The sequence below is a fragment of the Opisthocomus hoazin genome, chromosome 8 (genome assembly GCF_030867145.1).
Source record: "Opisthocomus hoazin isolate bOpiHoa1 chromosome 8, bOpiHoa1.hap1, whole genome shotgun sequence".
Taxonomy (NCBI): domain Eukaryota; kingdom Metazoa; phylum Chordata; class Aves; order Opisthocomiformes; family Opisthocomidae; genus Opisthocomus; species Opisthocomus hoazin.
In genome coordinates, this window is record NC_134421.1 from 62,311,915 (window position 1) to 62,339,734 (window position 27,820).

The 27,820-nt window shown below is 39.1% G+C and overlaps 1 protein-coding gene across 1 annotated transcript; it reads right to left on the bottom strand.

Annotated features, from left to right (window-relative positions):
- Nucleotides 1–2,084: 2,084 nt before the first annotated feature.
- On the bottom strand, nucleotides 2,085–27,434 carry GNAT3 (G protein subunit alpha transducin 3). The gene is made up of 8 exons (XM_009943568.2): nucleotides 27,317–27,434; nucleotides 20,658–20,700; nucleotides 15,871–16,012; nucleotides 12,321–12,478; nucleotides 8,316–8,444; nucleotides 4,000–4,129; nucleotides 3,640–3,793; nucleotides 2,085–2,275 (listed from the first exon to the last, which is right to left on the bottom strand). The coding sequence occupies exons 1-8, from the start codon at nucleotides 27,432–27,434 to the stop codon at nucleotides 2,085–2,087; spliced, it is 1,065 nt and encodes a 354-aa protein (XP_009941870.1).
- Nucleotides 27,435–27,820: the final 386 nt, after the last annotated feature.

Here is a 27,820-nt window from a genome sequence, read left to right on the forward strand (position 1 = left end):
TGACTACTCCTGATAACCTTCTTTTCTTCCACTTGCTTCATGATGACCTCCAGGATAAGCTGCTCCATCACCTTTCCCGGGATGGAGGTGAGGCTGACTGGCCTGTAGTTCCCTGGGTCCTCCTTCTTGCCCTTTTTGAAGATTGGAGTGACATTGGCCTTTCTCCAGTCCTCGGGCACCTCTCCTGTCCTCCAGGACCTCTCAAAGATGATGGAGAGTGGCTCAGCAATGACATCTACCAGCTCTCTCAGCACTCGTGGGTGCATTTCCTTAACCCCTTGTTGGCTCCTGTCTCAGGCGTAGCTTTACATTTTAAAGTGAGGTAGGACCAAGATCAGGGTTACAGCTAGGCTTTGGGAAAGTATGGGCCCATGAGCCCAGGTTCCTGCTGCAGCTTGGAGGTCCCTGAGTGCACAGAATAGGTTTCAAACTGTCGAAGACACCTTTTCTTCATCATTCTCTGCTCATGGGATCAACTTCCTTTCTAGCTAAGGCCAAAATCGCAGTTAGGGGTTGGGAAATCTGTTTTCTATTATTAAGTGCCTTTTCTATGTGAAGTGCAGACAGATTCCTGGGAAGATTTTTGGAAACCTCTGGGTGTCTTTTCTCTGGAAGTCACGTTTCATGTTTCCATATGGTCTCAAAGATTTCTTTCCCCCATGAATAAGAACAGCAATGGGAAAATGTATTTTACTGTGTGTAAAAATGCTACCATGTACGAAAACCACACAGCAGCTGTCATGGCCTTCCTTCTTCCTCCTCCCCACCCCTAACATGGCCCATTCACCGCGGTCCTCCCCAGGCCTCCCCCCGGGCCTCCCCGGGACTCCGGGCAGAGCTGGGGTCGGTGCAGGCCACAGGCGGGGCCGGGCTCCTGGTGCGGGTCAGGGCAACTCCGGCACAGTCTGACCCGTGTCAGCTCTCAGGCTGTGGAGTAAAGTCTGCCCTGCTTCTTCGGCATTCACTTGGAGAATACTTTTGAGAGATGTTTATGCGTTTTGTTCATGAGTTGGTATCATAAAGAGCTTGGCTTTTCTTATGCTGTCAGGGCATCCAGAAATTAATGTTGATGCCACCATAGTTCAAATTACTCATTTTAAATTAGATTTATTGCTGGAAATGAATCCAGAAACCTTACTACTGGAAATCCATTATTTTCAATACGAATAAGGAATTAATCATGTGGAGCATTACACATCAGGCAGCAACAGAAATGAAGACAATGGAAAATTTATTTTAGCTCTGTGCTTCCTACTGCTGCTGGGGGACCGGCACAGACCCAAGTCCTTGATCACGTGGAGGGCTTGTGGGACTCTGTTGTTCGGTGACCAATTTTAGTTGTTTAGTCTAGCCTATTCTAGTGTTTTCATTAATTAGATTAACCAGAACACAATGACTGGTTTTTTTTTCCCAAACTGGATAGCAGCATTTGTGAATTTTATACATGTGTAGTTTTTATGTACATGTCCCTCAACTTTTCTAATAAAACAGTATAATTAAACATTCAGATTTGCACTGCTCTTTGTCATACACCAGCTAAGTGGGAGGTTTGCCTGTGTTGAATTAGTGGTCTGTCTTTTTTGGTTGTGAATGTAACAAGAAAATAAAAAAGTACCAAATGGAAATTATCTATTGATGCTGTTTAATGCTGTAGCTTTCTTAAGGCTTCAGATATAAATAAACGTCTATTATCTGTTATATATTATCTTTTTTCTCCCATCACTAGAAAACACAGGATACTGAGGTGTCCCCAGTTTCCTGAGAAATGAACCATATTGATTAAAATTGATATCATACTGATTAATCATATTCATTGAAATAGGAATTTCCCTTTGATTCTGGTATGATTTATCAGTGGCTGGCATCTCTGTGGAGCAGGAAAATTTTTTCAATCTTCTTATGACATACAGAAGGTCAGTGTTGGTCTGCAATGCTCAGGGTATACCCAAGGCTTCAACTGATATCTAACGAAAGCCTCAATGATATTGTTTCTTCCCTAGAGTTTATTATTTTAGTCAGCACACAGGACGAAGAGAGAAAAGTGGACCGAGATGAAGCCAGGCTATGAGCAAGGGAATGAACAGCTAGAAAAGCCCACAGTCTTTCAGATTTTCTTTGATTATTATGTCTGTGACTGCATCGAATACAAACTTGACATTCTGGGTGTCTGTGGCACATGTCAAGTGAGAATATATCTCTTTATCTTCTTTCCTTGAGTTCAAGTCTAGGAATTGTTTCTTGATGTAATTTCCAGCATCTTCAAATGTGTTTGGTCCTAGTGAAGAGAACAGTAAAAGAAAAAAAAGACATTTCAATTGGTACTTCCTCATAGCTGCTAAGAAACAAGAATTATTTTTTTTCTGTTTTTTCTTTCTTTTTTTTTTCTAAAAGAAATTACCTTCATGCAATAGGTATGAAAAATATTATTTAAACTGCCCCCCGCTAAATTTAAATTTCCATGCCTAAAGAGAAGCTCTCATTTCTGAAGTGAAATGCTCCTGAGTAAGTGAGTGTGAAACAGTTGAGGACCTTAGAGAGCAAGCAGGAAGGGAAAGAAACAGAAGAAAAAAGAAAGGAGTGTGTATTCAAAGGGAATTGGGCACATGGCAGACAAAATTGGTGGGAAGTACAAAGAAGAAGAGATGAAGAAATGAAGAAGCAAAAGGGGAAAAACTCAGATACCTATATATTCAGCCATAATTTCTTCACACAGCTTTTCTGCCCCTCAGTAGTACTCCTTCAGAGCAGTGGCAGGCGTGAGCACCGGTTCAGTGGCCGGGCTCTGTGTCCAGAGCAGGCCGGGGCTCTGGAGGCAGGCTGCTGCAGGAACCTGTGATGGCTCCTGTCTTGTCTGTTGCCCTGGACAGAGTGAAGTGGTGTAGCTCTGCTGAGTGTAGCACATACTGTTTGATTAACCCAGTGAAGCACTGAGCAATTTTTGGTTGCTGTGTTGATGTGTCCTAAGACACATCAGTGTCTTAGTGAGTGAAGGAGCTGATGTTCAGGAAGAGCACAGAACCCATCTTATAGTGTTGCTTTACTTACGCTTCATTCTGGACACTCTCTATCCCAAATACATTAGGTTGATACTAAAATACTGACAGATTTTGATTGTTCTCTGGCACTTTCTGACATAGCCTCACATATTCTCCTGCATCAGCTGGGAAAAGCTGCTGTTTTTTATTTCCAATAGATGCTACTGTGGCATACAAAAAGAGACAGACATCCTTTATGGAATAGATCTTCAAAGTAAGAACAAAAGACTTGGATTCAGTTATGGTGTGTGTGAGTGATAAGCCACTGACTTGTACTGAAATATTGGGTGGGCTCATCACACCACACTTCAGCCATCTGAGACTTTTAGTTCTCTGATCTTCCTCTACTGCCAATGGAGAGAAATAAACATCTCCCAGGAGAGATGATCCCACCCTAGGATAAGCGTTGTGAGTAGGTGAGATGAATTGGATGCTGGCCGTGTCTGTCCCATACCATTCTTTTGAGAGAATAGCTAGATGCTCAGATAAGATGCTTAGTATTTAAATAATTATATGTAGGTGGCCCAAGTCAAAGTCTCAGTCTTTGATGCATGGCCTACACTAATCTTCTGAATCTATTTTCTTCTGAAAACACCAAACTTACCATTATACTCTGGAAAGCAGATACTCAGATGAACTTTTGCTATTTTCTCTTGAAAGAGGTCTTTTTTGTTTAGAAACAGCACAATGGAAGTGGCTGCAAAGCACTTGTGGTTGCAGATGCTGTTGAACAGTTGAAGGCTTTCGTGCATTCTGTTCTGTTAAGATGCAAAAGGTAACCATGAGAGACTGACAAATATCATCCCCATACGTGATTTTTACTGTAAAGTTCTTTACTGGCAAGAACCAATACAGTGTAATAGCCTTTCAATGGTTATCAGGGAACAGGAACAGTTCTGATATGCCATCAGAGAGTACATTAAAACTTAGCAGCAAAGAGAGTTGTTTGTCTCTTCTGACTCACCACTTCTTTATCTTCCACCAGAACCATGTCATAGGCACTGAGTGCAGCACAGAATATGATGCAAGTAACTCCTTCAAAGCAGTGAATCCACTTTTTTCTCTCTGATCGCTGTCCACCCACATCAAACATCCTTGCAGAAAAAAAAAAACATATGTACAATGTAAAGCACGAACTAATAAGGATGTAGTCATGCCGTTAATGCGCAGAGTGCAACAGGAGATGAATGACAATCCAACATTCAGCTTTTCCGAGTATTGGTCTGTTTCTATCTCAACTGCTCAATGAATACTATGTATTATTTACAGCTTTGTAGTGGGTGTAAAATGAAATGTAAAGGTTTAAATACCTGCATATAGGACATATATTCTGTGCTTTCAGGTGCCACTCTGTGTTGAGGAAGTGGGGCTCCACATAAGAGCTCAGTGCATGACTAAGCCCTTCTGGCACGGATTTATTCAGGACAGAGTTCATACGTGAAACATTGACAAAAGACCCTCAAATCCACGGTCATTTGTTGCTTCATGGTTTTGCTTGTAGTTAACTGACACATTGGTCAGTAAGGCTTATGACTGGAACCTGGCCCTGGATTGACCCACTGGCTGTGTTTAATTGGCTGCTTTAGATTTACATTTAGTCATCTCTTCATTGCCCTGGTGCGATCACTTTCCTGGCTGTATAACCCGCAGTGTGAGTGGGGGGTCTCTGCCCTTTCAATCTCATTGCTTGCTGTTTAAGCAGCAATTCATGGGGAGCAGGAATCCCTTCATTTGTAGAGAGGAAAATGTAGCGCTGTGCTCCTCTGCATTACTTTCTTTCAGTCTTTGCTGGAAATTCCTGTCTTTGGGTGGAGTCATATGAACTTTTTCTGGACTCTTTATGTGGCGCCTGATGCCAATTGAGCATACCTAGCTGGGACCTAGTTAGTAGAGCCCAGCTGAGATGGAGGTGTTGTCAAAGTGGCCGTGCTTCTGCTTAGCACTAGCTTTCAAAATTCCCGCTTAAATTTGCGGTTCTTCAGTGATAAGGGATAGGGCTCGCTTTTCTCTGTTTTTCTGATATAAAAGGTGCCGAACTGGACCATTTTTCAAGTGTATTAGAAAGGAGAAAATACGTGTAAAAAATTGAAATTTATCCTACCCTTACTATTTCTGTTTCCTTGTGTGCTTGGTGACTTTTCCCTGTGCTGCCTGTTTTTGAACTTAAAACTGTAAAACCTAATCCCTTGTTGCATTACCCCTTCCTTCAGGGAAATGCATTAGATCTTACTCTCTGGATGGATCTCCTGCAGTATCTGAATATTAAACACAACTCAATTTTTAGAACAATGAAAATATTGGGATTCAGTATGAAAAATCATGTCAGTAATAAACAGAGCAAGAGTAATTTGTTACTGAAGCACCATTTTTTGCAGTATATTGGTCCTCTGTTTTCTTCACCATCAGCAGTGCAGCTGATACAAACAGAGGTTATTGTTTATCATTTTTCATCCTGCTTAGAAGAAATGAAACCCTTCCCAATGCTCATGATAAACTGTTTCTGCAGCTGAGGAGTAATTAGAGATTTTTTTTTCTAGTACACTTCATCTCTTTGTCTGATCTTTGGGTGTCTATAAATGTGAATTATTAGGAAATCAGGAAGCTGTTGTGGAGCAAGATTTTGATATCAGTAATGGCATACTTCCAAGCATATCTTCACTGAGTTCAGTATGCCTGCTGAAGAGTGAGGTCAGTGTGAATAAAGCATTTTGACTTTCAACTGGGATTAGTGCTCAGAAGTAACCTGCCATTAAGTGTCTTCCTTGATTTGCGGTATATAACTCTGAAATCAGGGTTATGGAATTAAAAAAGCTTCAAAATTTAGTCCACAGTAAAGTTTTGCAAGCATACATATTCATACGAATCTGTACTCGCTTCCTGCAGGCTTTTAGCATATGGCCCTGTGAATGTTCATGAGAAGTCAGTTAACACAGGACAAGATCAAGGCCAAAGGCAATGCTGCTGGGCAGTTTTTGTTGTACTAACCTTAGTTTGGTTAGCTCTTTCCCTGTCAGCCCAGGACTTAACATACGCACTTATTAAACTGAAGTTCCTCTGTGAGTGGTATTAAATGTATTTCTGAGACAATCTTTTTCTTTTACCACGACAGTCAATTTTAGTCTTGAAAACTCTGTATTTTTGCAGCACTGCCTTTGGAAAACTTTGCTGCAGATGTGGGACTAGCTGTATATTCATTTGTCCTAATGGTACATGTAGTGAGACCTGAAGACTAAAATAAAGCTTGCCTGAGTTCAGTCAAACTCTTCCTAGCATATCAATGGAAACGACAGCGGGAGAGGACCTGTGAAGATCAGACCTTCTTATAAAAATATTTGAGTATGTTCTGAGCTCTGGAAATCAAAGTTAATGTTAGTGATGTAAATCAAAGAGCACAAGAAAGCTGAACTACACTAAAACATCAAAGTAACCACTAAGAAGATAGCAAATAATAAGAGGTGTTTTCTGTGCAACTGTAATTCAGTTCCCTGGAGCAGTACTGGGCTTTAGACTTTTACTGTAGAGCTACAAAAGGTTTTCTGCCTCATTGAGTTCAGGAGAGGGCGAAGTGTTTTGTGAATGAGGCATCCGTTCATGTTTTCTTTTTATACATGTATGGCTTGTGACCCCAAGCCTCATTTAAGTACATCAACCAAAACTCACTCAGGAATGTGGAAGTGTTCCTCTCTTGACAGATGTTTCTGTGGTACTTATCAAACGAAATGCAGAGTCATCAGGATTGCCCAGCTGTTTTGCATTGCTCTGACAATGTAAAATAGCAGTAACTGGTTGGTTTATAGCTGCTCTGTGTCACCATAGCAGCTCAAAACCCTCAGACTGTTTTGTAGTGTTTTTACCTCATTTTACTCAAGTGCCTAAAACCACCAATGAATTTACTCACATAACCCCACTGTGATACATAGCAGAGAGGCTAAACATAGTGGGTTTAGTGCTTGTGGTGGCACTGGGATCCTTCCTCTTGTTTACAGACACTCAGGTAACTTAATTCTCAGTTGTGCTGCCTTTCAGTCGAACTGAGACACCAATTCTGATATTCTAGTATCAGGACTGGTAGCACTCATGTTAAAAAGGATTTACATTCTGATGATTTATTTCTCCATCCTGATTTTTTTTTTTTACTTCTTACATAAACTGTGGTTGTAACTGAAGGTGCTCAGATTTCCAATGTACAAAGCGGTCTGGAAACGTGTCAATCAGAGAAAAAGAAGATGGTGTCTATGACATGGCACTGTACCGTTTGTCGGTAACTGCTGAATTTTCATGAGTGATCAGTGCATTAATAGGTGATAATAGCTTATTTGTAGAACATCTACTTCAGAATCTTATTTTGTATATGTGATCGCTGTTGTGTCAAGGCATCTGTGTGGTAGCATAGGTCGTTTGGGGGATGTTGAATTGCCACATGAGGAGAAAAAAAGAAGCCCAATGAAAAATGTAAAATTTATAATCCTGATGCTTCATACATCTGTCTATTTCTACAGACAATTTCTTGCCTAGGTTATGTTCCTCAATATGTACCCCAGCCTTCAAATTAAGAATTAAATGAGATTTAGTTCATAGAGAAAAGCATTATGGGACACTGAAACTATCATAATTCATTTAAATACATTTTTATGTGGAAATAAATGTTTTTAATTGCTTCACCAAGCACAACAAAATCTGGAGTATCTGAAAGAGTCCGTTATTTTCAGTCAAATTTCTCAGAGACATTATTTTGAAGATTTTTTTCTGAACATTTTGCTTTTGATCTTAAATGAGCGTGAAGGCATGCATGCTAATACTCAAATTTCCCATGGGACAGAAATGATTATTTTTTTGCTAACCATAATGCATTCCAGTGTTAAGAGCAGTTATTTCTGTTCTTAAAAGAAGAGAGTGAAAGGTTGAGAGTGCATACAAATTAGTAGTCATCAAACGTTTTGCATGCTGTTAAGGACATTTAGGTAGGCAAATTTCATAAATGTCACAAACAATTATTCAAATAGCAGGATACAAATAATGCTTTTTAGACACTTACATATGTAAAAATGTCCTTTTAGAACCTGATTTTCTGAGATCTCTTAATAACAGCATATTATAAGCTTAAAGCTGGAGTACTGGTACTAAAATATCTTGCTTTTTTGGCTGTTTCAAAATACAAAATAAGAGTCAATTCCAGGATATCACAATGGGATTACCAATATTACAAGATGTAAATACCTTTGAAAGAAAATAGGTAAGAAAGAGAAAATCGCAGAAAACTGTCAAATATGGCTTTCGTACCTGAAGTTCAAATCCTTGAAAGAAAACTGAGTCTCTATAATCCCAGTTGTTTTCACTCGGGAGTGCAAAATATCTTGCTCACTAGGCACATAGTCTGGCTTCGCTAACCTATCCAAATCGTTGAGGTAACTAAGGAGCAGAAGAAGAAATGGTGACTGGTGAGTTCAAAAGGTGAAATGAACACTGCAAAATCACTTCACAGTGAGCTGCTTTGAAATATTTTCTGTAAACTACATATTTAAATAAAATACTACTTTTTAATATAACCTAGATCCACAAACCAGAGCCTGCCCTTTTTCTTTTTTTTTTTCTTGTATATAGAAGTGTAATTTACTTGTATACCATAAACATCTTTCTGAGAATTTCAGTTAAGAAAAATCCTTATTTTCCTCAGAGATGCTAAAAAAACACCTTGTCCAGAGAGGGGTTTTGTCCATTTGCTTTCAGCACGTGGGAATTGCCACCGCAGGGGAAGAACTGCAAGCATCTTTCAGAAGCACATTGACTAGAAGTTATCGCAGCCTATCAGTCAGACCTGTTGTAACAGTATCTTCCTTCCTAAGTGAAAGTGCATGGCATCATATTTTGGAGAAATTCACATTTAAGGACTGTTTTCCCTGCAGAGGAAGGTACATGATAATTTAAAAAAAAATACATTTTGCAGCCAAAACCAGAAGCTTCAATGAAACTGAGTATCCCCTAGGCTAGTATTCTCACAACCCACTGGAAAAGAGTGTATTATCTGGTTTTATGTCTGGCATACAGAGATAAAATCATTATGAAGTAAGAATCCAAAACAGATCTTTGAAGCCTGTTCTTGTCCTACCACCAGCCCTTCTCCTGTGTCTTCCAGGGGCAGGCAGCTTTCTCGCAGTGGCAGAAAAGGGCCTGTGAATCCTACTGGCTGGTCTAGAAATCTGTGTAAAGAGCTTATGAACTGACAGAAGGAAAAGAAGAGGTGAAATCTGGGTAGTTTACTACCTTTTAACTACTAACTTTCAAATAAAGAACAAAGCCGAAAGCAAGACACCATATACAACAGTTGAAGAATTTTCAAACTTTCAGTGTCCCATTTGGCACCTTTCCATTTGTAGCCTCTTGTCTCTGACAAGCAAAAAACAGTCTTTCTAATGTTTATTAGGCTTCATGCTTTTTTTTACTTCTCTAACACAAAGTCTGCCCAGCATGAAGTTCTGCTGTTCAGACAGCTACTAAAACAAGCCTCACAGCTCATCATCCTTGTCGGCAATATTTAATATAAAATAAAATAAAATAAAATTTAATTTAATTTAAAAAGCTAGAATCTTCCATATGGACATTTTTAAGTAATGCTTGGAAATGAAATTTTCTTATGTTAAGTTGAATAAACTGAATCCACTCAGCAAGGAGTGCTGAAGTTTATTTGAGGAATTCAATGTTTGCCCATTATTTGAGTCCAGGAAACAATCTGTTTTTTTTAAAAAATAACATAGCTCTGGTTCTCTGAATAGGGCCTGAGACAAACTCATCTCAGCCCAACTTTGTGGAAGGCAGAAACAAAAGACCTTTTGCAATTTATAAAGCATGTAGGCACTAAAATAAATACTTGTATATAAAATTCATTATAAGGATCTGATAGTTCTTCTTCACAAATACCTAAATTCAGTTCAATGCAGCCAATTGTAATTGCATCGAAAATTAAAGAAGTTAATTATCTAGTCAATAGAGCAAGAGAGGCATCTTCAGATTCTTCCTAGAGCTGTACACAGCACCAACGGAACACTCTCTAGGCTGGCTTTCCCCTGGCACGAGAGGGAACACAAACCAGTAGGTTAGTCTAAACGCCTGATCTTTCTTGGCTTCAATTAGGTGACACGAATCCTACCCGGAGAGGCAAATGACTGAGCAAGCAATAAGCACCAAGTACCACTGCTAGCTATACAATGACATTTAAGGTCATGATTTATAATCCTGATTTTGCCTCTTCCTTATACATCTCTCCATTTTTAAACAGGATTTATTCCAGGTGAGCCTAAGGGCATAATTCAGCCAAATTAGATATATGGGGGATTTTCTGTTATTCGGAAAACCTGATTTTTTTCAATTGAAACACACAGAGGAAAGACAGTGATGAAACTTCGTTAGCGTGAATTAATAATGAAAAGACTCAGAGAAGATAGCCTCAGAAAGTTAGAGTTTACACAGTATAAATCAATAACTCTGTGTAGGAGCTGCTTCACAGGAGCTGAGAAACAGGGTTTTTGTTTTAAAAGAAATTGGAATGTAGCATTAGATGGTTGATTGACTCTAGATCGTTTTGAACTGATGATTAGAAGCCCAGCAGCAAGGGCAAAAATTAAATTGCTTTTAAAGGTTCAGAGCCAAAGGCTAGATTTTCAGAAGCATCAGGTACCACAAGATGAACTCAGAGGATTTTCAGGATTTTCAGAAGCATTCAAGCAGATGAAAAACATATCATGGTTGGTTTTGATGTAACTGTAGCAACAAATAGTGATTATTGTCTTCTTTACAGCCTGTACTATCTCCCTTAAATACTGAAACCTGTTGCACATTTATGATATATATATGACCCAGCCCATAACACTGAGAGGGAATTACTTTAGATTACCTTGTCTTCTTTTTAGGCAGCAAAACCTAATCTGCCAGGCACAGTGTACACACTAGAATGTTAGCTGGTAAACAGGTAATATTTTGTTCTTCTGCATTAGGCTTTTTTTGTATTTGTTTTTGCTTTTATTTGTGATAACTGACTTGTTATGGGCTTTTAGTGCTGGGCCCTGCGGTGTGGCCTGTCAGAAAGGGTGGGTCAGGAAAGAAAAGGTCGCTCTGTACGATTCCTACAGAAATACAAGGCTGCCATAAAATACTGCCAAATCAGGCACAAATCAACACAGGCAAGATTTTCTTTGTTTAGGTATCTTGCAGAAAGTTCTTCATTCTTGTTTTGAAGATATAAAGAAACTAAGAATTTTTAATGTTTTCATGGTGTATCCCTTTTACTATCTGCAATCAGTGAGCTGTTGCTGCCTTTGGTTTGCCTGGCCCTGACGTGTGCCATTCCAGGCTGAGCAGAAAGGCCACCCGACACCTGGTGAGGCTTCACCCCACAGGTGCCCTCAGCCTGCAGGAGGAGCTGCAGGAGCAGAGGAACCCCCATCTGCAGCTCTTGGAAGATGGACTTTGGCTGGAACAACCCTCTGCCCCAGGTCCAGAATCTGACTTAGGCACTCCAGGAAAGCTCTGACCCAGGTGACACCTCCCTTTTTGGTCTCATATGACCTTATGGAGGAAACAGTGGAACAGGACCACTGTAGCCCGCGAGAACACCTGTAGAAGCAACCAAACCAGGGACTCCTGAAAAGTCTAATATTACTGACTATTTCTAAGCTCGGAGATGTACCCCAGCTGAATGCTGACCTTTTGTGGAGGTGCAGCTGAGCAGCCCTGGTCCCCTGACTATCCGCCTGCCACCTCCCAGGCCGCAGAAAGGGAACTGGGGCCATGAGGCTGGAGAGCGGCTCCAGCACCGCTGGACAGGACCAGCTGGATGCCTAGATGGTGACGGCCCAGGGAACACCCGTTTATGCAGGCAGATCAGTTGAGAGGAAAGATTTTATGGTTTTCTCCAGACTTACACTTAGCAGCTTGAAGTCCATACGTTCAAAGTGCAGCTATAGGTAAAACCTAAGCTGTTTCAATTCACCTTTTCACTTGTTTTGTCAATTTTAGCGTTACCTAGGCAGAGAATAGACTTTTTTTTTTTTTTTACAGTTTAAACAAACTCACAGAAGCAAGTTGTTCCTTGTTTTCACACTTCTTTCCTTCAATTAAACATTGCTAGTATATTATAAACAGTAGCAAAAAAGCTCATTCTTTTTCAGGTTAATAAGCAATAATTTTCCTAGGCTATTCTGCACGTAAGGAAGAGATCTTGTCACAAGCCTTCCCCTGCTGTCCGTTACAGCAACAGCCAGCTGTTCAGCACCCGCAGCTGGTGCCACCTACTAGGCTGCCGAGTCGCTGAGCTGGTACTCCGCTGCCCTGGCGAAGCAGGCCTGCGTCCCGCCGTCGTTCCACAGTTGTTTGATGAGTTCAACCAGTTCAGAAGACAGGTCACCATCCTCCAGCGTTGTTGCAATGGCACACAGTTTCCTTTCATCTTCCTAAAGAGAAATGTAAGTAAATATTGTGCAAGGGCACTGTTCCCCTCCACCTGCTTGAAGATGTGCTTGATTTACAGCATGTTGCAGGGGCAAAATTTCTCATTTGCAATGATTTTTCTGGGTAGCTGTACTCGCCTGTGCATGTAACCATCCTTTTACAAGCTCACTTCCCTTTAGTTAGTGCCAAGGTTAGACTTGAATCATGATACACTGTTTTCCTCTTTTTATTGTTCTCTTCTGATCATGCAAGGGCTCAGTTTGCTCTTACCATAGGTCTTCACAAAGTTTCCAACTTGGAAGGAGGGTTTTATTGCAAGACAGAGTAGTGGGGTATCAAAAACTAAATTAGAAAGGATATTTAAAGCTTAAACATATCATATAAAAGCAGAAATATGCAGCTAAATATATTTTTTAATATATTTAGAAAAAAAAGATCTAGCTTAAAGCCACAGTGAGAAATGTGGCAAAGTCACTACAACAAGTGAATGCATTTCCTATATGTTTTATTATTTGGGAAAGAACAAATGTATAACTGAATAAATTCCCAAATATTTCAAATGTATTATTCTGTAATTTCTTCCTTTTGTAGTCAATCCAAAAAGACTTCAAGTAATCTATTACATTAAAAATATTTCTTTTCAGTGGTTAACAGCTTAGGAATGTACCATAAATAAAGAGCATGATTAAAATAGGGTCATCTGATACACTGTCACAGCAATGGATAATTATACAATATAATTCCTTCCTAGTTGTATAAGTAGACAACTGAAGTGACTTGTAGTAAATAGTTGCAAAAGTAGAAATGCATTCTGACAGGCACTGTTTTGGCAGGGAATATGTTTTATTCAAAAGTACAAAACAATAATTTGTAACAAATTTATTTGAGGAATATTCTGTATCTTTACGTTGCAATAGAAATTGCAGTTTATGGAAACTTTATAAAAGCCAGAGACTGATCAAAAATAAACGACTGCAGGTTTTCTAGAATGTTGGAGAAATAGAGTTAGCATGGAAAAAAAGAGAAAAAAAAAAAGGGGGGAAATAACCACTGGAGAATTGCCTTCATTTGAAAGAGGAGGGAGGACAGCCATACAATTGCCCTTCTAGATTCAACAAAACCAGCGCCATTCTACAGTCCCATCCACTCGCCCAGTGATGGGATCAGCAGAACTGAGTCATGCTCTCTCGTATGCTCCCCTCATTTGTCTCCAGGGCTGCTCTCTAGGGCGCACGCTTGTTCAGCTTTGAGATAAGGGTAGGAATGTTCTCTCCTTTGAGATATCACCTGTCATTTAATGATAGAGCTGTCCTCCTTCAGTGTTTGGCTTGCTGGTTGAATAGCCTACAATGAGAAGCCTTGAGCTCAAAGCCAATGGGTGTACGGTAAAAGTTTATTGACCGTTATGCAAAAGGTGGCTACTGTGGATTTTGGTTCTTACGTAGAAAATGAAGATAGCGGCAGATTGAGTTTATCATAACCCTGGTTTATACAATGTTTTGTTTCTCTCTGGCATTTAGACAGACTTCAGATGACTTTCATGTTAAAAATAGATTGCAATGGTGCTTTAGGAAGAAAAAAATACCTCTCTCACCTGAACAGATGTTGTTCGAAATGATGCACTGAGGCACTTTCAGGACCACTTAGAGGTTTTTACAGGCAGTCCTGGAACATGGATGAACCCATTGCTTTCAGGTCCAAGATAAGCACAGTCTTTGGACTTTATTACTATAAACAGCTAAATCTGGACCAGAACACAGCAAGAACAAAGTCTAGCTGATATTGAAGTTTATATCAAAACAACTCAAGGTTATAGATGGCTTATGATTTTACAGACAGTGTAAGTTAAGTTCGTTTTTGGAAGAAAAGGCAACGTTTAGGGGCAATTCAAATAAATGCGACCAAAATGCTAAATTCTTTAGATCTCGTATCCAGGTTGCTCTTATGTGATTCTGGGCAAAAAGAAGGCAGGCACTGCAATTGTTTTATACAGGTGTATTCAACGGTATTCCTAGAGGCCTATTCTGCTAATGACAGTAAGGGTGGGCTTACTGTTCTATAAATGGTAAGCTTACAAGAGCTGTATTTTCTGCATTTGGTTATATACAATACTAAGAAATGAACTGGGCTATTTAATAAAAATTTTCAATTCTCAGTTCCCCAGGCTGCGAAATCCCTTGAAAATAACATCTATGAAACTAGCATAGATGACAGATCATGAGAGAACATGTGTAAAACTCTCCGAAAGACTCTGGACCACGTGGTGTGTCTTAGAGGCTGAGCCAGGACCTGTGGCTAGGTGCTGCAAGGTGCAGATCTCTTAGGCTGTGTAGACAGGTGAATGGCTCCTTATGCGGAACATGTGTCTATCACAATTGAGGAGACAGACCAAGATGCAGACGTTCACATGGGTCTATTTCCTGTGTGCTGCTTTTGGGCACCATTACGTTTGTTTGAATGACTTGCATTTAGGGACCCTTAATAGGACACAGGAACAAAAAAAATTAATTTCTATTTTGTCAAATGACTGTGTGAGCTTCATTAACCTCTGAAACGTTGTTATCATTTTTTAGGTCAAAGTACCACATGTCATTGTAGTAAAATGGAGACTTCTGGAACAAGAAGAGCTCTGTCAGATAAGCAGATGTAATTCCATCTAAGATAAACCTCAAGGGAGTAGGCAGAAATTGCCAAAACTGGGACCAGCTGGTATTCTGACAGGCCTTTGCAAAATTCTCAGCAAGGTCTGAATTTCAGGCAATAGACTAAATCATTGCACTGAGAAGAAAAGTATGAGTTTTTCCTTTATTTCTGTCCCTGAAAATTCAGCGTGATTACCAGAAAATGGCAGGGCTTCTTACTGTGGGTTTTCCTCTGTGTGCTTGTGCATAGGATTGCTAACTGCATCAGGAAGGCCAGGCTCCACTTCTCTGCCATGCCACCACGCTAGTGCTGCGTCTGTACAGCAGGGAGGTCTCTGCTCCAGGAACAAAGCCAAACTGAAATATTCCCAACATGTCTAGATGACCCTTACATGGCTGAGCCCCAAGATTTGTTCATAAAAGGGAAATATTTATGATATTTCCTGATAGCAATAAATAAGTGACTAAGCAGCTAAGAATAGGTTCATTTTTTTCTTTCTTCTGTCTTTGCAAGTTGGACATTTCTTTTGTAACAAACTTGAGAGCAATTAATGCAGAGGTTAGACCTCAGGCATCAATCTTGAGAAAATAAAAATTAGTAAGGACATCTCATCACATATGACTCAAGCAGTACTTAGCTTCCACTATCATAAAGCAAATACTGAACCCACTTTGTTCTACTACTTTCTACTACCCTATTACAAAAAATTGTATTGTAGTGCCTATTTCAAGAGAAAGGGTGTCATACTCACAATTCTAGCTGGGTTTTCATAACTGATTCCTAACTGCGTCATTGCTTTCACGATAGACAGGATAGACTGCACTGCGTTACTGTAAACAACAGGTCTGAACTCCATGCGTTCCTTGTAGGTGAAACCATCTTTATGGATGATCCTGGTGCAAAAATAGAAAACAAAAGATTTATGGGATACATTAAAAAAAGGAAGTAATGAGAAGTTGGGTCAGATCCTTCTGTGGTCAGCGTGAGAAAGAACTGAATCTATCAGGCCCTTGGAAAAGCATTTATCATTGGTCAATCTGCCTATTCTGCTGGAACAGATAAACAGCAGTTTCTGCAGCTACGTGAGGTTAAATTTACGAGGCTAGGTTTTAACTTCCCAGTCTGAGTGAAAAGGTATTATTTTATTGCCTTGTGGGTCAATATGAGGTACTGTGTGAATCCAGAACAAGACCCAGGACCATTCCTGTGGCTTAAGGTCAAGATGCATAGCTTTACTTCTATCCTAAATCTTTTATTACTGGAATCTACAATGTTAGGCATGGGCTGCCACTTTGCTTGTTTAATCATTCTTTTTTTTTTTTTCCAGAGTCTTATCTAGAGGAGAAAGAAAATATTTAATATTTCTTTGTACATCAGTTACAATTTCTAGTTATTGAAAGGTGTTGCTGTTATTATCTACAGGCTTTTGGGACATACCTGTGACTCCAGAGGGTTTGGCCTTTATTCCAGAGGACAAAGAACCCTAGCAGTGCAATTCAATTATCTAATTCTGACAGGTGGATTATAATTTCTTAATCCTTTTTGTCTGGAGAATAGCATATGGTTAAAGTTCTTCAAGATCAGTGCACACATTGTATCATGATTCAGAAACATCTTTTTCCATGACTTGTGAAAAAGAATGAAAACTTGACTGTTTCTGGTGTAGTGTACTCTCAATGAACAGACGCCAGACTGCTTTGGCTGCTGCTGGCACCAATGCTCTATTCTTCCTCACCTCAGTTGTTCAGAGATGAAGGCCAGGTTATTTAATTAACAGTTTCTGGGGTTTGGGTTTTGTTTTTTTTTTTCCCTGTTTCTTGCCAGAGATACCATCTGGACAGAGCCATACAAGCAGAAAGGGGTGATGTGAAAGGATCTGACAGGTTAACCCAGGATGACTATAGGTGTGTGCCTTGGGGAGGCTTTCCTTTCCAGGGGATAGGTCAGCCCTGTCAAAAAATAATTTATTCACACACACACACAAAAAACCCAGATCACAACTGAATGTCTCTTAACATCTCTCTGACTTATGGATGTCAGAAAATTCAAAAGTTGCATTCTTATGTCTGTAGGAATAGCGTCTGTAGGAAAAAAGGGTTCTCTAAATGTGCTCCCCATCACTTCTAGGCCAGGCAAATCTATAAAATCTGTTTTGAAGCTTTGTTTTTTTGAATGCTTTTTTCAGTGTGAAATCGAGTGAATCTGCAAGATTCAAAGGAATCCTGTTAAACTTGGGAGAAATAAAAAGGGGAGCTATAATGTTATGTGTTCTGGTATACCAGTGAACCTGGTTTTGCCATCCTCTGAAATATCCATGTATCCCTGTGTAAAGACAGTGATTTGAATGAAGCAACTACAAACCTTTTGAAGTACATGAACTTGGTTTAACTACTTTGTGTATCTCACAGTGGTGGCCGTAATAAAATTTCTGAGGAAGGTGGGTGTTTTGCCTGTGGCTAAAAAAATCTGGGATGAGAGAGAAGGAAGGCCCCTAAGACAGTCCACAAATGGCTATTTTGTATTTTCATGCTTTCCCTTTGAAGAACAAAGGAAGGAAGAAAATATGAGATTTTGAAAGAAAGTTAGATTCTGTAATTACAGAAAGAAAACTTGGTTTTGCTTGAGGCTTTTCATGGAGCTTTTTGTTTCGTTGTTGTTTTTTCTTTAAAATAATATATTTATGTCCTCTGGCAGAAGGTATGTTAGCCACCCTTTTAAATCAGTAGTGAATTTTGCTGCTTTTATTAAGAATCTGCCATTCTTAAGGAAGGATGATAAAACAGGCTGATATCTTGTATGGCCAGAAGGCCCATTTTAGCAAATGGAAAATTTTGTTCCCTGTTCCTCTTTGAAAAAATAAACACCCTTTAAAAAGTAAATGCAGGACACTGAAAGCAAGAGGTGTTAGGTTACCAGCCATAAGAGGAAAAAAGTTAGTCTTCTGCTTTTTTTCATACAAGGAGGACTTCTAGCCAGATAGGTCAAATTGATTAAATCTCAACAGACATGATGAGTTACAGAATATTTTGTTTCCTGCTTTTTATTCACTGAATTATTTATAGTAGGTTTTTACTGCTAACATAGAGTATAACACAGAAATACTCAACACAGTTTTAAAAAAGTTAGATCACACTTTGGAAATGCTCTAGTCAGAGGCACAGAACTCCAGAGAAGCTCATTTTTTTCCTTTTTGTCTATCCCTCATAACCATCCTATGCCTTGCAGCATACCTATACTTTAAGCATCACAAGCTATTGTGCAAAGCTTAGTGGAAAGATTTTACTTTGAAATCTTTAGTCTGGAAAGAATGACATTTATGAATTAAAAATTTATATTCATAGGAGTGAAATCATCCTCATTTTGGTGGAAAATTGTATTTTCAGCAAAATTATTTCTTTTGTAAGCAGCTAGTGGTCTTCTCTAGAAAATGTTATGCTTCATTGAAAAAAATAATAACTGAAAATGGGTTTTTTTTAGCTGAAAGATTTACCTTTAAAAAAAAAAGTCCTCAGTTGCAACAGAAAGATGACATTTTGTGTGAAAGATGATAATTTTCTTAAACAGTTTTCCTGCAAAATAATTCATATTTGTGATCTGGTTGACAACTCCAGCACAGAGCTTTACAGATAACTCTCAGCTGTGCAGTTTTCTGCCCCTTCCTCAATGCTGTTAAGGGTTATCAGCCTTCTTAAAGTGCTCAATTCAAAGCAACATCTTTAATCTGCTCCTACTTGGGAAACCTTTGAGCACAATACATTGCAGTGATTTGCTGAATAGGGAGGGTCTGCTGATTGGAACTCAAAACAGAAATAAAATTATCCACCATTTAACTGGAACAAAAGAGTTAGCAATGTATTTGATGGATGGTTCTGAATCTGTCTTATTAAAGAACGAGCTACTTAAATAGTAAAAAACTTTTATTATGACATAACATTTTTTAATTCTCTCTTTAAAATGCATCAGTGAAGATATGAAATAGTTAGAAGACCTTAAGTTTAGAATAATATTGCTGATTTCTTAAAGCAGTCTGATTTTTACACTGGAAGAGATTGGTGCTTACAAAGTTGGGTCATGTCTAAACAGTTGCAATGCCTGTGAAATTTTTTTCTGTATTTGGACAGATTCAGGAAGAAGACCTGGGCACTGTCTATGAAAATAAGGCTAGATACAACAGCAGTATTATAGCAGGCTACACAGCAAACAAGGATTTTTGCTGCCTGTGTAAGTATGATCTCTTGAAGGCAGGTGGATTATCTATTTGAAACAGATCATCATTAGTATTTTGGCTACCCTTAAAAGAATAACATGAATAAATTTAGGTTTAGCCAGTTTTACATTATGTGAAGATATTGTGATAGTAAATTGTAAGTGAGGGCACACATACAGACACACACACATAAATCTGACCTTCCTCTGAAATCAGGGGAAATAAAGCTTCTGACTTCAATCTGTGTGGCACCATGTGCACTTTTAACAAACATTTACAAGTATTCTTACGGTACATTTATGGTGCAGTCACAAGATCTTCCTAACCAGATACTCAGTCTGAATTTGAACAGGGATTTCTACATTTGAGCTTGTACAGTCTGTTTTCTCCCAGATAGATTATTGTATGAAAATTTTGGTGGGTGATACCTTCCTTGCTAAAAGCAGTTCGCATGACTGTCCCTACCCATGAGAGTTGGTGGGTAGCAGCTGGTCATTGTGTAGGCTAAATATGTTCTCACCTGGCCTTTGGAAGACCTGAGAACAAAGTTGTTCACCTCTGGCAGTAGCTGGAATAAGACTGTGGAGACCAAAAATGATCTACAGAGCACAGTTTTGGGGAAAACAAAAAGACTGTGCTATTATACAATGTGAATGCTTAAATATTTTCTCTTGCAATACAGTGAAATAAAATGAAATTAATAGGGACCAAATTAAAATTCAACAAAGGGAGATGATTCACATCATATGTAATTAAACTGTGGAACTACTTGACCTAGAATATTGTGTATGTTAATAGTCCACACAGGTTCCAAAGAGATTAATGAGAAACATATATATGAATTCACTGAGGTGCCGTGTCTAGTTCAGGATGGTGCCTGAGTCACAGTTCATCAGATACTATCAGGGTATCCAGCACAAGAATTGCTGTGTGTTTGCTTGTCTGATCTGATGATCTTCTGGAAATGTCCTTCATTAGCTACCATGGGAGATGGGATACTAGGCTAGGTGAATGTGCCGTGGCTGGTTGTTTTATACATTCATGTTCTCACTGCAGTACTGTAACTCCTACTAAAGACAATGAAGACACTTCCCTGTCTTCAGTAGGGAGTTGGACCAGTGCATGATTCGATCAGATTTGATTACCAATACAGCTGTGTGTCTTAGTCACTTTGTGTTTTTCTTTATGTGGTTGAATGAGAACTTGATTTGAATGATGTTTCTTTGCATTTTATTCAAATAAGCATAAATATTGTAATAAGACATCAGCTAGATAGCTTATATTACAAATACCAATTCAACAACTGAATATATGAATATTCATATACTTACTTCATTTGCTTTACAATAGTGCTCTTTCCTGACTCCCCAGCACCTGCAGAAGGGGAATGTTGAGAAGATGTGATTGATAGATGAATAAGTAGCAAGTATTAAAAATAACTTTTTGGAACACAGAATTTTGTATCTATGTTTTAGATCCCCATTGTACTAACTATAACCCTCCCTAGTATCCATTCAGACTTAAAAAGAATGAAATCTTGGTAGAAGTTTTAATTCTGAAAAGGAAAGGGACATTTGAAAAGAAGGGAACATTCAGTCAATAAAGAGAAAAATATAGATTCTTTAATTAGCAAGGAAATAAAATATGGGTCATATTTTGATCTCATCTCTGGCAGATGGGTAGAAAGACATGAACAAGCTTCTGACAGTGTCCCGTTCATTACATGATTTGTAGTGGCTCATTTAATGTGTATCATGACCTTTTGCAAACCAGACCAGCTAGTTCCATGCTCTTTAGCCAGCCTCTTTGAGCACTGGAAACACAGAGCATGGAGACTTGCATGTGGTCTAGCTCATGATGCAGAGGCAACACATGAGCAAACTTCTTGACACTGGCATTCTGTCAGTTCTGCTTCCCCACAGTCTTCTGCTATGAAGGAAGCAGTGTGGCTGGAAGTGGGAATCTTGCAGAGCAATGCAACAGATCCAGCTTGGGAACAGTTCTGCAGGCAATCCCCATAGCTGTCAGGGAGATACAGGCATGTGCTTGCGCAGCCAGTTGCACGAATAGGGCATACATTTAGTCAGATTATCTATGGTTAATTTGCCCTTCTTATCTCACACAAAGTGAGTAATCACAATGCAAACCTTCTCCATTTCAAATCGGTGCCAGTGACGATCATCTTAACTTCTGTCAGTGAGAGTGGTGAGGTTTGGCAAGAACTGACAAACGAGCCAGATTTCGAAAGCACCTGAAGACAGAACTTAATTTGGCTGTGAATCCATAGGACAGGATTCATCTCAGTTTTTCTCTTAGCAGATTATTTATTTACCTCACTGGACGGTGTCAAATACTTTCGACAAAAGAGGGTATCTGGGTATCTGGGACATAGCTATTTTAACTGAGGGATTCTCAGTGAATGGAACAAACTGATTACAGACTTTCCAAACAGATTTTGTAAAGCTAATGACATTTAAATGACGGGGATTAATTTACTCAAATGAATCACAACAGACAGTAAACCATACGCAAAGCATTTTCAAAAGCCCACAAAGTGACTGGCAAAAAGTGCGAGAGAAAAATGAGCCTATGCAAAATGGGCTGATGCTGCCATCTGCCACAGTTTGGAAAAAATGCAAATTTGCCATAGATCATCTTCTATCCCTTCAATGCCCTTCTGAAGAACTTGGTAAAGCCCTGTTGGCAAGGTGGCATTTGCTGCACTTTCTGTAGGGAAGAGAGCAGCCTGTGCTGAGAATGCATACATTCACCTCATGGAAAGATGCCAGGAAACATAATATAGAAATGAACTCCTCTTTCAAACCTGAAAGGCAAAGTTAAAAATAGAGTGGGAGGCATAATTTATCTCTTTTGGGTGCATTTCTCTACCTCTGCTCATCTTTAATTTATAATCCAGTAATGTCTTTATCTAAACAACAGATGACTCTCAGACTTTGGCTTCACTCCGGAGTACAGTGTTAGTCGTAGCAGCATTTGCACCCCAGGAAATGAGTTAGAAACAATTTACGTTGCACCTGCTTCCTTTCTTCCTCCCTCGTCCTGTGCAGCCTGCTCCTCTGGCCAGGGCCCCAGGGTGGGAGAGAAACAGCAGCATGAGCACATCATGATAGCCCTTTCGTGACTGCATGGGGAACTGAAGGCAGCTTCCGTTTAGGAGGCAGTGAAAAGGCCAATTATAATCGAGCCCAGATTTCCTGAATAGAAGACAAGAATTTAGGCCAAACTTAGTCCTGTCTTGAAGCTTGGAAAGTTTAACTGGCTCTTGAAAAGTCCTCTGTCACTGTGAAGATTCATAGCTCAGCCTGGTAGGGACCAGGGATAATAAACTAATGAATGTAGCCTATCTATTGCATTTCACGTATTTAAGATCTTGCTTTTTCAGATTTACCTCTAATTTCTCTATCTCTGTTTGGGTGCCAAGTTTTCCTGAGGTGGATTAAGGCACAGAAAATAAAGGCACAGCCATCAGAGCCATTGCCTGAAGCTCTGGCCTCGCTCCTGGGAGCTGAAAGAAGTCCCCGCTGGCAGTAAAGTTGATCAAAGTTTGCTCCCATACTTCTTCACGGAGATCACGCCCTGGGGCATGCCACATTCACCTTTAGCGAGGTGCTCTGCACACTGCAACATGCCTCTCTTCTTGTTTTCGATATTTTAAACCGCACCCCTCTGCGTCCCGAGCCCATGGTGTTTCTGGGCACGCTGGGCCTGCAGAGGAGACTCCAGAAGTGGAGTGGCATGGATGCAGGCACCAAGCTGCAATGGAGCCATCCCTCACCAGCCTGATGTGAACCTGCCCGCTGCTCTGGACCTGCCTGACCCCTTCACTGCAGGCCACCACAGCAGTTAGAGCAGAAATAGAGAAAAAATTGGAGGTGACTTGAAAGCTGGTGAGAATCTCTCGAATTCAAATGAGGACAGAACCCAAGACATCAGCTGTAACTTGACATTACTGGTTTTCTAAGCAGAATTCATTTGAATAGTTGTGGAAACTGGGGAGACTACAAGCCCCTTTCAAGATTAGCATCTGCTGAGCTGTTGAAGAAAGTTCTTTTTAAGTATTAAACTGCTTTTGTGTCTTAGAGCAAGAGCTATTATCTCTTTACAGTTATTAAAGTTATCATTTATGTTGAAGTAAACGTTTGGTTTGGGAAAGTTTCCAGAAGTAAAGATAAGAAAATTAAAATACCTACTGCCTGAATATTTTGTTTGAAACCTGTCACAAAAGCCACTGACAGTGATATAAACCAGCAGAAAGCAGGAAAAGAAAAATATTCAAATTAAAATAAGAAAAGATTTCACATCTCTGCATGTGCCTTGTCTGTGCCATTCAGAGCTCTGGAAACTGTGAAAAAGACTGGAAATGGTATCTTTCTGGTTCTTTCGCCAAAGTGAGCAAACTTTCTCCATGGAAGGAAAAAAGGCGAGAAAAGATCTAAGGTCTAACCCCCTTGAGGGAATAAGGTCATGAAATGCTGTCCCTCCTCCACTAAAGAAAATCGGTGTATTCTGGTCAATAGGATTATTGGGCCATATTTGTGCTCAAAGTCTTTCCTTCCAGTGCAGGTGTTAGTAAAAGGAACTTACCTATGTCCAGTACTACAGTAACTGACTCAATTGGCTGGTTTTAAAGATCTATACTCTAAACTTCTGCCTTCAGACTACTTATCAGAGACCTCTTATAGTCGGTGGAGAAAAACATTTGCTACTAAAACTAAATCAACCAACCAACCAACCAACCAGCTTCAATTTTTGTCACCCTGAAGCAGACGTTTAAATTAAATCGGATGAGTCGTGCCCTAAAAGTGAGTATTTCTCAGTAAAGTGAGCTGAGGATGACCAGCTCAAATGAGGGTGAGTTTTGTCCTGCCACTGAAAACTGTAGACAATGAGTCCATGGGGTAATATTTTGAAAAGAAATAAGCTCAAAGTTTAATGATTATATACTCTGAAGCCAAGTTCTTATTTCTGTGAAACATCACTGTGAGCATCAGCTGGTTTTGGCCACATTTCAAATGTGCACTGTACTTTGCACACAAATAAATTGCAAGCTGGCCTCCTACAAAGTATATAAACTGCATGTGTCGTGGTAGGCAAGAGATGGCCCTGATATCAAGGAAATAAAACTTTCACCTTGGAGTTTGTTCCAGACTCATAAAACAAACTGATTTTTTTGAAGTATAGATACGTAGAGGCTAGGTTTGTGGACAAGGTGAGGGGTGGGATGGCCTTGACAGCATAGGGACACCTTGCACAGAGGAATTAACACCCCTGGCTCCTGGACAGCTTGTGAAGATCAGCAGAAAATGGCATGTTTTTCCACCTCCCCCAGTTTATATGTCCGGTTTTTATGTGCATGTCATATAAACTGTAAATTATCACGTCAGCACAGGTAACGTGCTTACCCAGTTCATAGAACTAAACATAAACAAATGTGATGTCTTTGGTTTCTGGATATAATTTAATTTTTTGTAAAGGGACCTGTTGGAGGACACAGAGAGACCAGACTTGGTATTAAACAATCCTTTCAGGAAATAACTTGAATACATATTTTTTTTGCATTTTAAGGGTAGAGTGTAATGATCACACTGAAAAACTTATGATATGCACATCCATTTTTTTTCCCGAGCATTTTCTACCAATCTGCCTATTGCAAAAGAAATAAAGGTGACATCTGGTCTGTAATATAGAGGCAACATATGGTCTGAATGAACAGAAACCTAGGACTAGGGTAGGACTAGGCTGGCTGGCTTGAATGGAGCTGCCCTTGATTTGTGAATTGTAATATATGAATCATTTCTGAGATCACCTCAAAGGTACGGAAAGGTAACATGCCAGATCTGAATATCGCAGACTTAATATTCTCCTGTCTGGCCATTTCACTGGTTGACTATGGAAGGGGCTAAACGGTGCCCCTTACACACATTGCTTCACCAGCTGTGATGCCAGGTGTTCAAGAGACACTTCCAGTCTATCTGTGCAACAGGCTCAAAACAAACTCATGTTTTATTCACTCCTTGCTTTTTTAAATACAAGAAAATTCAAGCTGTTAAGTCTAGAATCTCCACCTGCCCTCCCCCAATCTGTTTTTTTACCAACTCCTTAATTCCTTGTGATTTGCCATAATAGTTCTGAAAATTCTTCCAAAGCATTACCCACTGGCAAATTTGAATCTTTATCATGTGTAACATGAATAAAAGAACATATTAAAGAAATATACACTATAAAGAAGACTTCAGCAAAAGTACTGCAGATTCTGATGATCATCTTGTCTCATAAAAAGAGTGCTTTTATAGTTGATGAAACTGAAATATGTTCAGATTTGAAATGAATGAACTAGAAGTCTTTCACATAGCTTGCAATTTATCTCAAAGAATTTTACTACAGTAAACTTGAGAAAGTGATATTAATAGTGTCAGAAAACCATTGATTATATACATTGGGAAACATAAAAAGATGAAGTTCTTAATACTAAATACGTATATGTGTTCTGGGAGGGGTGATTTAGTTTGTGTCAGACAGCCTCCAGTATTACTACCAAGACATGAAGGCCTTAAGATAAAAATATATCGTGAAACTGCTTATCTCATAAATTGCTCTTTATCCTATAAATTACTCTGAAAAGATTTCTTACATCTTCCTCATATATCAGTGTTGGATTAGGTCACAGACAGGATGCTGGAGTAGAAGGACCCTGTCTCTAATTCGATAAGCCAATTCCTTTTTGTGAGACTATATAGAAAGTATTGAAACTTTATGAAAGTGTCCATGAAAATATTACTCTGGTTTTTGACCAGCTCAAGCTTGTCTCAGTAGGGGCAATATTTTGTATGAATGTGGCACAGAAAATCTTCATATTCTCCACTGGATTTAAAAGTTTTGTAAACCACAGTCTCAATACTGATGGTACATAAAGTGTATCAAAATACTACTTTCCTATCATTATTTGAGAAACCTGCATGGTTGTTTTTTTCTAGTATTTCTTTATTAATAACATAACAATAGTTAGATTCTCAGCATGTATAAATAAAAGAACTGAGTTAAGCCGATTTACTTTATCGAAAGGATCTAGCTATGCCTGAACTAGTGTCAGCTTAGAAGCATCTGTGAGCATTGTGGTTACAATGAAGGAAAAAGAGAAACATTTCAATTATGAAAGGCTGTTTTACTATTCATTTGGTGAAACCAAGGCAAACTGTCATAGCAGGTGTCATACTACTAGCAGAAAAATATTAAGATGGTGGCAGTGTTAATGTACTCTTAGATACTTCTTGTAGGCTATGCAGTACCATGGGAAAAAAGTGAGAATAACAAAGCTGTATCAAGAAAAAAATAATTTTTCTTTTACCATTACACCCACTGGGTGTAAACAAACTGATCATAATGTGGATTAGAAGTAGTAGTCTATGACAATATTCATTTGTATTCATCTCATTACCTTCCATTCTACTCTCCACAATACCTTTTTTATACATTGAAAAAAGACCTTCTAAGTGGCTTTTCTGCTTCTGTAAAAAACAAAGTGCAATGGCTTGGAAAATAAATAATATCAATACCTTGTGACACCTGTGGATTTTCTAGGTAAACAGTTATCTCACTTAATCCTGCAAACAAATGCATATAGATCCATGAAAAAAAAAAATAAGCCTGCGCTACATTCTGTGTAAGTAAGCATCATAAATTTTGTTCTAACAGTAGGTACTCATTTCTCAAATATTTTCAAAGTCAAAGAATTATAATAATTACAATTGAATACATGCAGTGACACGGCCATTTCCAGCCTGTTCCTTGTGACTTCATTTGTTGCTTCACGAGTGTTTCCGACTAGAAAATATTTTGTGCATGTAATACAGGAATGTCTTCTTCAAACAGAACAGTGAGAGATGGAAAATTCACTGTACTGAAATATAATTGCAGAGCAAAATAGCCCCTCAATAGGAAAGCATTATGAACAATTTTTTTTTCTATTTACCCAACAGTAGCAGTTTGACTGTTCGGGCTTCCCTTTCTGCATCTGCCTGGAGTTTCTTTTCCAGTTCTCTGGATCTCCTGGCCGACTCCTTGCTCTCAGAACTGGCTCCACTGCCCATCTTGAGGTGTTAAAAATCCTTTGTTTGTTCAGCTGATTTGCTTCTTATCAGACTAGTTGCTTTAATTCAGAAGAAGGACAACAGCCTGTTCTTCAAGAAAATTTAAAAATCCCATTTGACCTCTGCGTTCAGCCTTCAAATCAAGCAGTCCTTTTTCATCTGTCACATGATCTGGAGATGCTACAGTCAAGCATTTACATAGGGACATAAAAACGTACTGTTATGGTGTCATAGAATTGAAATGATCCATTCGAGTGCAAAACCAAGGTCCAAATAGGTCTCTGTCCTTTTTTGGACAGGTTCCAGCTTCATGTGCTTCAAAGAAATGTGCAGAATATCTTGAAACAATAAAATTGGTAATAACTCAGCCCAAGGAAAAAAATTTC

Coding starts and splice junctions, on each gene's coding strand:
- GNAT3 (XM_009943568.2), bottom strand. CDS start 27,434: ATGGGCAGTGGAGCCAGTTCTGAGAGCAAGGAGTCGGCCAGGAGATCC. Junction 8,445..12,320: donor CTCAGCGACTCGGCAGCCTA/GTAGGTGGCACC, acceptor TCTGCTCCTTAG/TTACCTCAACGATTTGGATA. Junction 3,794..3,999: donor TGGTGGAAGATAAAGAAGTG/GTGAGTCAGAAG, acceptor GCATCTTAACAG/AACAGAATGCACGAAAGCCT.